Genomic DNA, 14744 nt, shown 5'->3' with positions numbered 1-14744 from the left:
TTTATTTACTAATTGGCGATGTAAAATTTCAACAACTAGTCCTATCCTGAACTGACATAAGACATTTATTGATCTTTAGGCAATTACATGCAATTGATCTTGTAACAAGATCAGCTTGAAATGCACAAGTCAATCATACAACAGTAAAAAATACTACACTACAGCAAAATAAGTGTTCATTTAATAAGAGTATTTTTGAAAAAATCATGCAAAATTAATACAGCTAAAGTCTGCTTCAAAAAATTCTTTAAGGCTGTAGAAGGGCCTTACTATCAACCATGCATACATCACATTCTTAAAACTATCTAAGCTAACATGCTGAGCCATTCAACATCTTGGGGTGCTGTCGACTGAATCAATCTGTGAGACCTTGCTGAAGGGTGAGGACAACTGGGACTGCTGGTCGCACTTTGTCCGGAATGTCCTTCAAGCTAAAAAGAACGATCTAGATCGGAACATAGTCTAGATTTGATAAGAAATAAACGGCTAGACACGGCGTAAGCCCCTCGGGCGTAGGCAAACTCGGCCTAGTTCTGATGAAGTGCGACAAGTGTTCCCAGGCTAGTGTCCGAAGAGTAGAGGAGGTTTTTAGTGGGTAGTCTCTGGGCCTTAAGCCCGTTGGAGTCCCACACTACAGGCTAGCCACCTGGGTGCATACATGCATTTTCCCACCTCTCCCTAAAAAAAAAACATGCTGAGCTGAAAAAGGCAAGCAATTGAAAAGGTCAATCAATACCTGTAGCTTCATAGGATGTGATAATGACAGTGTTTAAGTGCTTTTTTGTATGTAAAAGACATGCAAAAATGTATAGGTTGATTACTGTTTGATTTTTTTCCCTTGAAAAAAAAAATTAGGTTTGCCGTGTATATCTGTGTCAGCGTTAGTGATCATTCTCAACATTTTCTTCTGGGCTACTAACACACTACTTATGGAGCTAGAATTTTCCCAAAACATCAACACATAGGCAATTCTACTTTGAAAAAGAGAGAAATATAATATTTTTATAGAAATAACATGTTTATATAGCCTATAACTAGTGACGTAATGTAAGTGATAAAATTATCCTATAGGCTATTATACATTTTTGTATCAATGTGCGATAACATCCTTTATGTTTTTTTATCAATGTGCCGTAAAAATCTTGATACGTAATAAAATTATTGTGTTAATGTACGTCATAGAATAGTTATTATATAAATGTTCCTAACAAAATTACTCTATCAATGTACGTCATAAAACTTTAGTATCAATGTGCGTAATATCATTCTCGTAAATGTGTGTGATAAAATTCTCGTACGGTATTTGTTTGTAAGAAAATAGTCGGATAAATGTACGTGATAAAATTCTCGTACAAAAAACCCGGCAATCAAGGGTCAATGGGCATTAATATTCCAAAACACAGATATTGTTTAGTTTGTCATTAATTTTTTGTTCATCTTCTTTGAAATCACACTTATCTACATTTTGGTGAACTAATTTTCGTTGTTCATCGAATCAAAGGTCATTTTCCTTTATAATTATCCTATTATAAAAAATAGAATATGTGTATTTTAAAATCAGCTTTAGTTTAAATAGGCTATGTTATTGTTTATATTAACATTTTATTTTATTTCTGTGTAGTAAACATCTTATGTTTACGTAGAAAACATTTAAAGCTGTTTAATTTGATTTTCGTTATTGTTTTGTTTACAATAGTTTAATCTTAAAAGTACATAAGCAGAAACAATGATCTAATATTCTTCCCAGTTCTTCACTTAATAAGATGTGTTAGATAATTTGAAAACATTAGGTAGAACATGGTAGAACCCTCTTTTTATTTTAACATCATGGTTGTGTATAGGCCCAACACTTGTAAAAATACTGGCGTTTGTAAATTATGTAAATTTAAATTCTTAACTACTTTAACTCCTTTGTACAAATTTTGGTTTTATTGGTTACATTGAACTACTGTATTTCATGGTTGACTTTAACTTTCCATTCAGAAAAAAAGTTAATTTTGTCACACACTTTTTAAGGTTAAAAGTTGACTTTTCTATGATGTAAAATTATCTCTACAAAAAAATATATTGAAGATTAGTCCCATAGATTAGTCATGGCCACATTGTGCATATAACATGTAAACATTGTGAGTTAATGCAAAGCCAACAGTCTTGCCAACAACCAACAATCAGTTGGTCAATGCCTTGAGTTGCCTGTTTATTTTTACCTGGTAGTATTTGGCACACTGAATGAATTACATTAGCACTTACCTTTATCGCTCACTTTTCTTTGTAATTGTCATAATGAATGACAAATCTTGTCTAAAGTGTTTGATATAGGTTTTGTTGATGTTGATATAATTATCTTTGATGGGATATCAAAATGAGTACTCTCCGTTATCTCACTAATGTTGTATGGTAGGTTAGGTAAGGTAGAAAAAGTTTCATATAATGCCTTTATGTCCAAACTAAGATTTACCAAAATAAAATGATTTAATTTAACTACTGCCAATTCAACCCCAAACCATGTTACGATGATTTATAACAAATAAATTAATCAGAATAGTTATACTAACTATGCACTTGCACTCTCTCAATTTTATGGGTAATATGGACAAGGGCGTGTCAGAGCACAACACTGCTAAATCTTTTTGAATTTTCAAATGTTAAATGTTTTTAACCATCCAAATAATTACTCATTCTGCCAATTGTTTCAATTTTTTATTTATTTTGTTTTTACCTGTTGTAGTTTATATATTTTTGTTTATTCATTAAGGAAATCACAGGTAATAAACACTAACTAGTGTACCTCTTGCTCGAATTTGAGCAATTGCAAAGTATTACAGGCGGTATTTTAAAACTAATAACAGTCATAGTTTTTTATGGGACTTTAAACAGGGTCGACTCATAGATTATGGAAATACTCACGATGTACATAACAGTTCAATATTATCAACATTTCTTGTAAATATCTTATCATATTTTCAAAAGCTGATCTTGTTTTTTAGTGTTTCCTACATGTTTCCCCACTCATATTAGGTTGCCCATACTAACAATTATAAAAAAAAAACATTATTTCTATCTCTTCTACTTAGTGGTCTTCTATGACTTTCCTATGTTTCCATAGTTTGCAAATCGGCTCTTTCAAATAAGTGGCTCAAGAAATGCAGCACAGTGTTAATTCAGTTTTCTTTTTAGTATATCAAAATGTCCAGACTTTCTCGCATTGTAATATTTACGTCAACCCAAATTCAAATAGGTAGTAAATATTTCACATCAACCAAGTCAGTAAATGCTTGTAGCACACGTTTACTTAAATTGCAACCAAAATATTACTGTTTACAATTAACATATGTTCTTCTTCTCACTTTAATTTCTGACAAAAGCTGGAGTTTCATAACAATGTTTGTTTCCCATGTTAATCTTATGGAGAAATACAAAACTTTAAAGGGCCCCAGGGCCTCACTCTCTAGTTATTTCCCTAAAAGGAAAGTTTCCTGCACAACTTCACGTTACGGTCTTTCCAATGACATCAAAAACATTTCAATCGGTTCAGTAGTTTCGGAGGAGTAATTGTCACAAAAAACCAGATTGCATTTGCATATTAAATAAGTAATAGATGACTTGTGTGGTGACAGGAGGTATGGTGAGTTGTGAGTGCCCAGGGGATGCAGTCGGGCGCCGAGTGGCTGTGGGAGAACACCGAGGTACCGTACAGTATGTCGGCGCTGTACCCCCGGCGCCAGGCGTGTGGCTTGGTGTGGAGTGGGACGATCCCTCTAGGGGTAAACATGACGGCATGTACAACGGCGTCAGATACTTCCAGACCAGGTACAAGTGATATTGCCTATAAACAATTTGGAAAACAAGTAATGTTTTTTCTCAAAAAAAGGTATTGTGTCCTAAAGAAAAATAATATACAAAAACACCACAAATATTTAAATTTACAGAAACTGCTCAAAAATGTGTCTAACCTTAACATCATTTTCTATTATTAAAGATACAAATTTAAAGTAAATTACTAACATAAGCTACTAAACAATAAATTAATATAATACAACATTTCTGCAAACAGGAGACAAGTGTTAAAAAAATGTAATCTTGCATTTTAAGTCAAAATTATTATTTTGTTTTTATACATGTTAGGAATTGATTGAAAAATTGCTTATTATAACAAAATGTGTAATTGGTAATTATTGTAATCATATTCTAAAACAAATATTTTAAGATATTATTTTTATGTCTCATAAAAAATATGTTTACTTAAGGCTAGAAAAAGCTAAGTTTCTAGAAGACAAAGAAAAACTCTTGATGTTCGGGGGTTTTTTTTATTCATAAGTCATGAGTTCTGTAAGCAAGACAAAACAATGATTCATAATCTTGGCTTTTAATATTTAAATTAATCACATAAAATGGATAAAAGCTATGTACTTCACTAGGTTATATATCACACCACTGAGAGGTTGTAGAATTCCTACATTTTGTGGGTAGAAATAGGTTTATGTTCTCATGGACAGAAATACTAGAGAATGCTTTTATTGTGAGAGATAAACAAATCTCCATCAATTGTTACTTATAGGGAATCTTCCATCAGTTCAATTAACTTCTAATTGTTATTGATCACTCTGGGACCTTTGGGGGAGATTGAATAAATATTATTTCTTGACACGGAATCGTCTATTTGGGAAACTGAAGCAAATAAAAAGAAATTCATGTATGTTTGGATCCTACATTATTCCTCAGAGTAATATTAAAATGTTTTTAAAATTTTTAGCTCAAGTGTAAGTTGGCTTGATGTTATTCAATTAATTAGTCAGATAAATATGATAATTACATAAATTAAAAACTGTCCAGCATATAATATGACTATGAATCTTGTCACCATTTTGTAACTTTCTCACCGTAGGATGAGATCAGATTCCAAATCTCAAAACGTTAGGAAAACTTGGTTTTTACCAATCACAATGAATAATTTCTTCAATAATTACTCTTTTAACATATACTTATAATTATCACAAAAAATTAAATTCAAACATAGAATTAAAATATCCCTAATTAATTTAGATATCTATTTTCTATATGTTCCTTTGGCAGACTTCCTACGGCAGGATCGTTCGTCAGACTAGAGAAGGCGGACTTCGGCCGCTCGTGTGTAGCTGCCATCCAGGAAAGATATGGCAACAATGATGTCACACTTACGGTGGAGGAGCTGCAGGTGAATTGTGACTGAACAAACTGAATCATTCATTATCACTATCCACTATATTATCACTATATTATCCACTATCACTATATTATTACAGTCCAACCTCGGTATAACCAATGTGAAGGGACCAAACTGAATATTCGTTATATCAAGGATTTCTTTAAAACGAGGTTTGTTGGGATGGAGGAATTTTGCTCAGCCAAGGTTCAGAAACAAGATCTTGGTCATCAGTCCTCATTGAATGAAATCAGTCGTAACGCGCACAGCAGAAAGACGTGGAGATGTGAAAAACTGTGGAGACGAATTTTGCGCAAGCGTTGACGTCATCTTACCATTTTATATTTATCAAGAAAGTGTGATTTAAAAAAAATAATAATGTGGGGGAGTTTGTTATCTCGAAGGAAAGACGCAGACAATTCGTTAAGTAGAGGTTAAATTTGCTATGTAGAGGTTCTCACAATGATAAATTCGTTACATTGAGGTGTCTTATTTTAGCCAGGATCGTCAAAAATTGGTTAAATCAAGGTTGTTGATATAATTTGTTCGTTATGTAGGGGTAATATATACATTGAGTCTTACGGAGTGTTCTAGGGGATATAAAACAAAATTGTTGTATCAAGTATCTCGTTATATCAAGGTTAGACTGTAAAAGAATTTGTTGGATTTTTGTGTGTAGCAAATAGACCCCTAAATATTTATTTTCATACGCATATTGGGTATCAATTTAAAGCCCTTATCCTCTAGATGTTCCTTTTGTGGGTTTGGATGATATCTCGTGAAAGCCCTTTATCCTACAGGCTTTTAAAATTTCAGAGTTTGTGCTGAATTCTGTTGTCAATCATCTGAACTTTTTCAAGTTTACATTTGTTATGTTTAAATCAAAACCGTTGACCATGATACAATTGTGTTTACATCCATGATGGGGTTGTCTTTAGTAGGTGATGTTTCAGTTAATTCAAGTAAAATATAGTACCGTAAAGTTATTTGTTTAAAATGTAAAGAAGAAAATGACTTATGTTAGATTTTGTCTTTTCATAGTATGTTTCATTAGCATTTGTAATTTTTCTAAGAAGCCTCGAAGATATCATGCATGTAATGGAAATAATAGGGATATGATGAGAAATAATCATTTTCACCCTTATCAACTATATATCAAATATATTAAGGCTATGAAGTCACAAAGTGACGCAGGCTGCTAGTCATTACTTAAGCAAATTTCTATACAGGGAAGAGCCTATTACCATAGGCCTAGACCTATGGAAAGACCTAGACCCTGGGTTGATTTACTTTTTCATTTTTATATCCCCAGAGGCCAAAATCACTATACTGTACATTGAATTTGTATGTAGGTTTGTTCAGATTTTGATGAAATTTTGCATGAATGTGTAGATCTGGACAAACTTGAAAGAGTTCGAGAAGTTTGGCCGTAGAAATATATATATTGAAAAATCCTTCAAAGCTCAGATTTTTATCTAGAAGTTTATCTGGTTTTATTATTTTACAGGATCTGCAAAGAGCTATGAATGCCCCAAATGTTGAGATGGTCGGTTTTGAGAAAATCAACCAGTTGCAGAGGTAACAAGACTTATTTTTAGAAAATGTCTCTAAAAATTGCATTTACTTTTTAAAATGGGTTTTCAAATTTTGTTTCGTTATAAATGCATATTTTTGTGCAGAACATTGGTTTAATCACACAGTGGCGGATCCAAAGGGGGGGTGAAGGGGGCGACCGCCCCCCCCCCTCGGGCATGCATAATATATTCATTTGACTGCAAGTAATACAGTAGTGCATACACATTGCGTAAAATAATTTGTCACTTTATAACTTTGGAAAAAAAAAATGGTATAAAACTGCCATTTTGGAGACTTAGTTTACAAAAATCTTTCAGGGGGGGGGTACTGTTATACTGTTAATACTGTTAATAAATAAAAGTACCCCCGAACCCCCAGACCCCTCGGTTCGCCCCCCACTTGTGACTGTTCTAGATCCGCCACTCGGATAAGAACATTTATTGGTTTGACATTTACCCCCACCACAGCAAACCTGCCGATTAACCAAATTTACATTTGTCTGAATTGATTTTCAATTAAATCTACTTAAATAACATTAGGGTTAAGAAGTACCTTGGTTTGCTGCTACAAGGAAACTAATAAAGTGTGTATTTTTAGTAAAATATCAATAGCTTTGTATAAAATAAATAAATTTGCCAATTTTGCTCAAAATATATCCATAAAAAAGCAAACTACAACATTTTACAATAATCTTCATAAGAATAACATGGGAATTTTAAATTTACAATTTTTTTAAATTTCTCCGTTACTATTAACCGTACAAAAACACTTTGATATACTAAATTATTTGTTTTTTAAGCTCTTTAAAAAAGTCTTGAGATAAATTGGAAAATTTTGTGTTTTGAGGGTCAAAAATGAGAAAAACTTATTTTTACTTCCATAAAACCCCCCGTAAAACCCCGTTCCCATGGTCCGATCATGCTGGTTCGCAAACTCATTCATGTTTATCCCGCCTTATACCTTTGAACCAAATTAAATCAAAATCGGACAAAAATTACGGTACTCAAGTTATGACGTTCACGGACACACACACACACATAAATATATATACATATATAAACATTTGAACGAATAGTGTTTTTGGCCTCTTTGGACATCAAAATGAAATAGTAAATCTCAAGTCTTACCATGAGACCTACGGTAATAGCTACTTCCCTGTAGGGAAATTCGCTAAAAATATAATAAAATTTTAAATTGAAGTTAATCCAGTCCTGCACATCCCTAGTATTCAAAGCTTTGTTTACATGAATCATAGACGTATAACCTATGGAAAGTTTAAACTTAATAATTCATTTGTGTGGAAAAAGTATAGATTTACTTATTTATTTATTTACTTTTACCTGAGTTGGGCTGTATAGTGAATTTCAAAAGTAAAATGCGTTGTCTTCAAGTTTTATTATTTTGGCAGTGATTTTTTTTCTTTGCCATGAACATGAATATGTTTCTTTCACAAATTTAAATGTATAGTTAATTATTCAATACATCCACTGGCTAGTGAAGTGTATGTAGGACTTGATTATGATTCACAGCACAGATAATTTGGTACTGTGAATCCCCTTGTAATGGTGTTATCAATATGGATTGAAGGTCACATAGCGGTTTTATGGCTAATATATTCATATTGTCTTTTTATTAGGCATTGTTTGGATCAATAATTTTAAGTAACTCCACGGGACTGAGGCCAGTCCGAATAATGGTTTTTCCGGTTAAACCGACGTCCCCAAAAACTTGTTATGTAACCCAAATATTTGACTTAAATTTAGGAGAGCATTGTATTGAGACACATGATCACTGGTCTCAAATCTTTCCTACAAGAACAGTCGTTTCAGTGCCGCCCACTTACTGCCGATCTAGTCCGGTTAAACCGATGTGCTGATAAAAATTGTCCGGATAAGAGGGAGTCTACTGTACATCTTGATCGGAAAATAATTTATAAGCATTGGAGGACAAATTTTAATCATAATATAGAATTAAAAAACTTTTGAATTATAATAAACCTAGCTGCCGTACCCGTACTTTGCATCAGAGAGTATTTTGAAGGGAAAAATTTGGATACACGTCACATATTTCAAATCCTTCCTAAACTTGTCATGTTAATACGTTTACTTCCTTTCTTCCTTAAATTAAGAAAGTCACTATCTCCAATTAACAGGCTCGTATCAAAAATTAAAATTAGAATTCATTTCCTACTACTAGAACGTTAGTTATTAATAAATAATAATAATATTACCTTCTTCCATTCCAAATGATTGTTATTTACGACGCGTTTCGTCAGCACAGTGACATCCTCAAGTATCCGCTATCGCTTCGTCTTGAATATATTAATATAAAACAGTCATTGCACCATACACAAACACACATTTAATACATTTAAAGACCGGTCGTTGTTGTCGTCGCGGTGGCCACAACTCACGTACTCACATGACTAATTCTGGGCGACGACCAGTTAAATATTTGTTTAAATATTACAGGGAAGGCCTGGACTCTATGTGTCTGTTTGTCTAGGTGTTTCTCCAACCTACAGGTGGTGTGTCTAAGCAATCAGCAAGTGTGGTGTGCTGGGGAAGGATTGGACTCTATGTGTCTGTTGTCTGTTTGTCTAGGTGTTTCTCCAACCTACAGGTGGTGTGTCTAAGCAATCAGCAAGTGTGGTGTGCTGGGGAAGGATTGGACTCTATGTGTCTGTTGTCTGTTTGTCTAGGTGTTTCTCCAACCTACAGGTGGTGTGTCTAAGCAATCAGCAAGTGTGGTGTGCTGGGGAAGGATTGGACTCTATGTGTCTGTTGTCTGTTTGTCTAGGTGTTTCTCCAACCTACAGGTGGTGTGTCTAAGCAATCAGCAAGTGTGGTGTGCTGGGGAAGGATTGGACTCTATGTGTCTGTTGTCTGTTTGTCTAGGTGTTTCTCCAACCTACTGGTGGTTTGTCTAAGCAATCAGCAAGTGTGGTGTGCTGGGGAAGGATTGGACTCTATGTGTCTGTTGTCTGTTTGTCTAGGTGTTTCTCCAACCTACAGGTGGTTTGTCTAAGCAATCAGCAAGTGTGGTGTGCTGGGGAAGGATTGGACTCTATGTGTCTGTTGTCTGTTTGTCTAGGTGTTTCTCCAACCTACTGGTGGTTTGTCTAAGCAATCAGCAAGTGTGGTGTGCTGGGGAAGGATTGGACTCTATGTGTCTGTTGTCTGTTTGTCTAGGTGTTTCTCCAACCTACAGGTGGTGTGTCTAAGCAATCAGCAAGTGTGGTGTGCTGGGGAAGGATTGGACTCTATGTGTCTGTTGTCTGTTTGTCTAGGTGTTTCTCCAACCTACTGGTGGTTTGTCTAAGCAATCAGCAAGTGTGGTGTGCTGGGGAAAGCCTGGACTCTATGTGTCTGTTGTCTGTTTGTCTAGGTGTTTCTCCAACCTACAGGTGGTGTGTCTAAGCAATCAGCAAGTGTGGTGTGCTGGGGAAGGATTGGACTCTATGTGTCTGTTGTCTGTTTGTCTAGGTGTTTCTCCAACCTACAGATGGTGTGTCTAAGCAATCAGCAAGTGTGGTGTGCTGGGGAAGGATTGGACTCTATGTGTCTGTTGTCTGTTTGTCTAGGTGTTTCTCCAACCTACAGGTGGTGTGTCTAAGCAATCAGCAAGTGTGGTGTGCTGGGGAAAGCCTGGACTCTATGTGTCTGTTGTCTGTTTGTCTAGGTGTTTCTCCAACCTACAGGTGGTGTGTCTAAGCAATCAGCAAGTGTGGTGTGCTGGGGAAGGATTGGACTCTATGTGTCTGTTGTCTGTTTGTCTAGGTGTTTCTCCAACCTACAGGTGGTGTGTCTAAGCAATCAGCAAGTGTGGTGTGCTGGGGAAGGATTGGACTCTATGTGTCTGTTGTCTGTTTGTCTAGGTGTTTCTCCAACCTACAGGTGGTGTGTCTAAGCAATCAGCAAGTGTGGTGTGCTGGGGAAGGATTGGACTCTATGTGTCTGTTGTCTGTTTGTCTAGGTGTTTCTCCAACCTACAGGTGGTTTGTCTAAGCAATCAGCAAGTGTGGTGTGCTGGGGAAGGATTGGACTCTATGTGTCTGTTGTCTGTTTGTCTAGGTGTTTCTCCAACGTACAGGTGGTGTGTCTAAGCAATCAGCAAGTGTGGTGTGCTGGGGAAGGATTGGACTCTATGTGTCTGTTGTCTGTTTGTCTAGGTGTTTCTCCAACCTACAGGTGGTGTGTCTAAGCAATCAGCAAGTGTGGTGTGCTGGGGAAGGATTGGACTCTATGTGTCCCAATGTACAAGAGATTGACCTCTCCTACAATCTTTTCACCTCGTGGGACCAGGTCGCTGAAATAGTTGTCAACTTTCCTAACCTCAAGTTTCTCCGTCTCAAGTTAGTATTGAAAAGTAAAACTTGTTGGCTGTTAAAAGTTTTAATTGTGAGCCTTTGACCGCTTTGAATAATTTAAATATTTTATTTTCATTTTAAGTAAAATTGTGTTGTGTACTTTTGTTTTAATAAGTGTCCTCGTTTCAGTCGTTATTGTTAGAACATGAGCTTTAAAAATAACACTTTGTTTGAACGTACATAGTTAAATGTAGCAAAACGTTCTATAAAAAATCTACCCATCCTATCCACCCCTGGCAGTGCTTCGAAGAATACACAAAAACGTTTGTATATTCATGATCATAAAATTATAGTAGGTATAGCAAGAGTATAAAAGTACTATTAATTTGTAATCATTATTTTTATACCCTAATGTAGAAATATTATGATACATAATTTGTAAACTGGTGTGACTTTATAGAATCATTGCACGGGTACAAAAGAGATCTTTCTGTGAAAGTCATTACAGTTATAATTGAATTATTTTACAGCAATAACAGACTAAGAGTACCAGAAAACCCTGAAAAATTCCAGTTAGCCTTCAGAAGTCTTTCTCATTTAGTTCTCGGAAACATGGATTATACCTGGGAAGAAATATGTACCTGTTCGAAAATGTGGCCTCAAATTGAAAGCTTACAAGTGAGTAACCTATATTGCAAAGCTTTTTCACTTTGATTTACAGAAAAAAATATTTTGATTCAGATATTTTATAGCCAATTTAGGAAGAACTATTATTTTTCCTGAACAACAAGTCTTATGTAAACAGTAACATAAATGAAGAATTCTTTGAAAAGAAATTGAGGTACTTTTGTATTATCCAGAGGCCACCCTTATACAGCGGGCTGCGGTGATTATGTTAGGTTGGGTTATCATAAATATGTTTGAAGGACTTTCCTCGTTTCATTATGAATCGAACAATACCAGATGAGTCATACTCTCGCACGCCAAATCCCCTCCAAGTAGGCCAAGGTCAGGTCGTTGACCTTGGCAGCGATGCATTCAACTCCTCGGTGACATCGCTGCTTTCTGGGAGGCAGAACTCAAAGGCCGCTAATCATAATCATGTCAAATTTAGACTGTAAGTCAATAAAATTATGTTCTTTCCAATTATGTAGTTATTTTTGGTCTTAAAATAAATCTCTCTAAAATAAGTGGCCTCCGAATAATACCAAAGTACCAAAATTAAGTTCAGCTAGCTTACCTGAGAAAATTTTTCAGTCCAGGGGCTTCAGATAGGCCTACACAATAAACAAACATAAAACATAACACTGTTCAGTTATATAAATGAGTCGACTAACCATTTATTTATTAGAATCACCTAACTCTTATTTTCTTCTCAGCGAGAAGGGCTCATTACCATTACACTTGAGACAACAATGCAGCTAGGTGTGGATTTTAAGTTGAAAATGAATGCAAAGTAAGTGTAGTAGAATCACGGCCCCCTTTAACTCCAGGCCGCGGCCTTCGAAAAGTGGCAACATTGCAAGTAGGGTTGTTTGTAACAGCTGTTTTTTTGGAGGCAGCTAATGGTATTTGTGTACATATTTTGAGAATACAAAAGCTTGGTTACGGGGCTATGAAAATATTGAATTCACTTTAAATGTGCAAAATAGATTTTTCAATTTAAATACTGTTTTGGTTTTCAATTAATTATATATGTTTTATTTTCAATATATTAATAATTTGATGTTCATAAATTTAAATTTAAATAAATAAATTCTACCAGGCCGCGGCCTGGAGTTAAAGGTAGCCGTGAGTAGAATGGAGTGAGATGATCTGTATGGATTTGTTACGGACTAAAACCAGCTGTTTTATCAGCCAAGACTATGATTATGGACAGCTGGGTCCAGTTGCAAACCTTGAAAAAGCTTCAACTGACTTTACTGAGGAGAGAACCAGCCACATTTTGATTGTCAGGGAAACCATTGGTAACAGATTTTCACCAGCTTCTTGGCAATGTGGTCACAAAGCATACTAGGTGAAACTAGAGTTTTAGCAATGTTTTACTTTCAAAATTACAAAATTTATTCAATATGTTATTTTGTTCAGGTGCCTTTTAACAACATCACCACCATTTGTTTGCCAGAAAATACATTGGTTAACTTGACAAACCTTGATCTGGAAGGGAACCCAATAATGGAATGGAAGGAAATAAATCAGCTTGGTAAACTTGACAGGTACAGACACTTTAATTTTGCTTTTGACACAAAAAATACTATTGATAAACAAATTGAATTAATATTTTGATGAACCTTCATGACTCAATAGCTTTTTTTTGCTATCTATTTCACATATTTTCAGTGAAATATATAGCATGATTTGAATTTGAGTTCATTGACTAGTCCAATGTAGTGTTTTTGATTTGATTTTGTTTCTAAAATCAAAATAGAGAGTGAAAAATATGAACTTTTTGAACCATAGAAAATATGTTTAATAACTTATGCATCAGCTTACTTAATAAATATTTTGTTTGTGTTTCAGGCTGGGAACACTTAACCTCTCCTCCCTTGGTCTGACAGATATAAGTCTGCCTGAATCACAAAGTTTGTTCAAAACCCTTCACTGCCTCTTGATTTCAGACAATAAAATTAGCAAGGTATGTATGCAGAAGAAATAAATGTGATTCTCTAACACTACTGAAGAAAACTGTTACACACAATTCAAACATAAACTTAAATGTACCTCTTGGTTTTTTGTTTAAAAAAATGTTCTTTCTCTTTGGTTTAGTTCAATCAGTAGTGTTGTATAATCAATTAACTTAATTAACAATTTTATTAAAACTATTTACTCTTCTTGTGCTTAGCAACGAGGTGAGAATACATACGAGAATGACATGGGTCTTTAAATCTACTGTAAAAACAGTTACAAACATACCATAGATTATAGAGGAAAATCTAAGTTGTACTTTTTGCCTATTTCAATGAAAATCTCTAATATTTTTCCAAGCCTGACAAAATATCAGAGACTGTACCGATTTCGTCGTATAAACAACGAATTAACGTGTAGCAGACGAAAACAAAAAGTCAGCTGATCAATTACCCAGAATTCCAAACACAAAGTGGTAGGGGAATGCAGCGAGCCGCCAGCAACCAGCGTATCTGTGTGGTCTGTTCTTCTCCAACTCTCGACGTATCTAGTTCGGTAAAACTTTTTCGTTCGTGCAAATTAAATTCATCTCGCGGCGTTTGGTCGGGCAATCTCAAATTTCCTTAAAGTCGTTCAGCCTATATCCCTAAGGGATATAATTGCCTCGCGATCGGAAATTAGAATCAGTTTTGTTGTCAAAAGTGCAAAAGTTTGTTAACCGGCCAACGCAGTCCGTATTTGAAAATTTCACGATCGTCACACGAGTTTCAATTGATCGCGTTTGTATTAGAATACCGACTAGGTACATTTCCTCATCCTTATCCCCTTATTTGTGTCATATTTGTGGACGTCCAAAACTGTAAGTAATCTGTGTCATTTATTTGGTATATATATTGAAAATTCAGTGAGTCGCACTTTGCAAATTTTTCCTGTCTTGTTTTGTTAATTCATGTAGTATAAGCACATGTTCACAGGTTCGATCTCAATTCGCTGATTTGTATATCCATTCATATTGTAACAATCCGCTTTATTTATTAGACTGTGATAATCCAA

The 14744-nt window shown here is 35.0% G+C and overlaps 1 protein-coding gene across 2 annotated transcripts in view; it reads left to right on the top strand.

The window, feature by feature from the left end:
• LOC128999381 (tubulin-specific chaperone E) overlaps positions 1 to 14744 on the top strand; it is a 51364-nt gene that overhangs the window by 25057 nt on the left and 11563 nt on the right. For both annotated transcript variants that reach the window (XM_054425857.1, XM_054425858.1), the window contains 7 exons: positions 3618 to 3810; positions 5074 to 5194; positions 6690 to 6760; positions 10929 to 11111; positions 11597 to 11744; positions 13155 to 13282; positions 13587 to 13701. In XM_054425857.1, the coding sequence (XP_054281832.1) occupies positions 3623 to 3810; positions 5074 to 5194; positions 6690 to 6760; positions 10929 to 11111; positions 11597 to 11744; positions 13155 to 13282; positions 13587 to 13701 (954 nt within the window). In that variant the 5' untranslated portion in view covers positions 3618 to 3622. The remainder of the gene's footprint in view (positions 1 to 3617; positions 3811 to 5073; positions 5195 to 6689; positions 6761 to 10928; positions 11112 to 11596; positions 11745 to 13154; positions 13283 to 13586; positions 13702 to 14744) is intronic.

This window comes from Macrosteles quadrilineatus, unplaced genomic scaffold (genome assembly GCF_028750875.1).
Source record: "Macrosteles quadrilineatus isolate MER2022 unplaced genomic scaffold, UCM_ALF_1.0 Scaffold_8__2_contigs__length_117827958, whole genome shotgun sequence".
Lineage (NCBI taxonomy): Eukaryota > Metazoa > Arthropoda > Insecta > Hemiptera > Cicadellidae > Macrosteles > Macrosteles quadrilineatus.
Note: the sequence above shows the minus strand (reverse complement) of the source record. Positions and strands in the feature narration are given on the sequence as shown.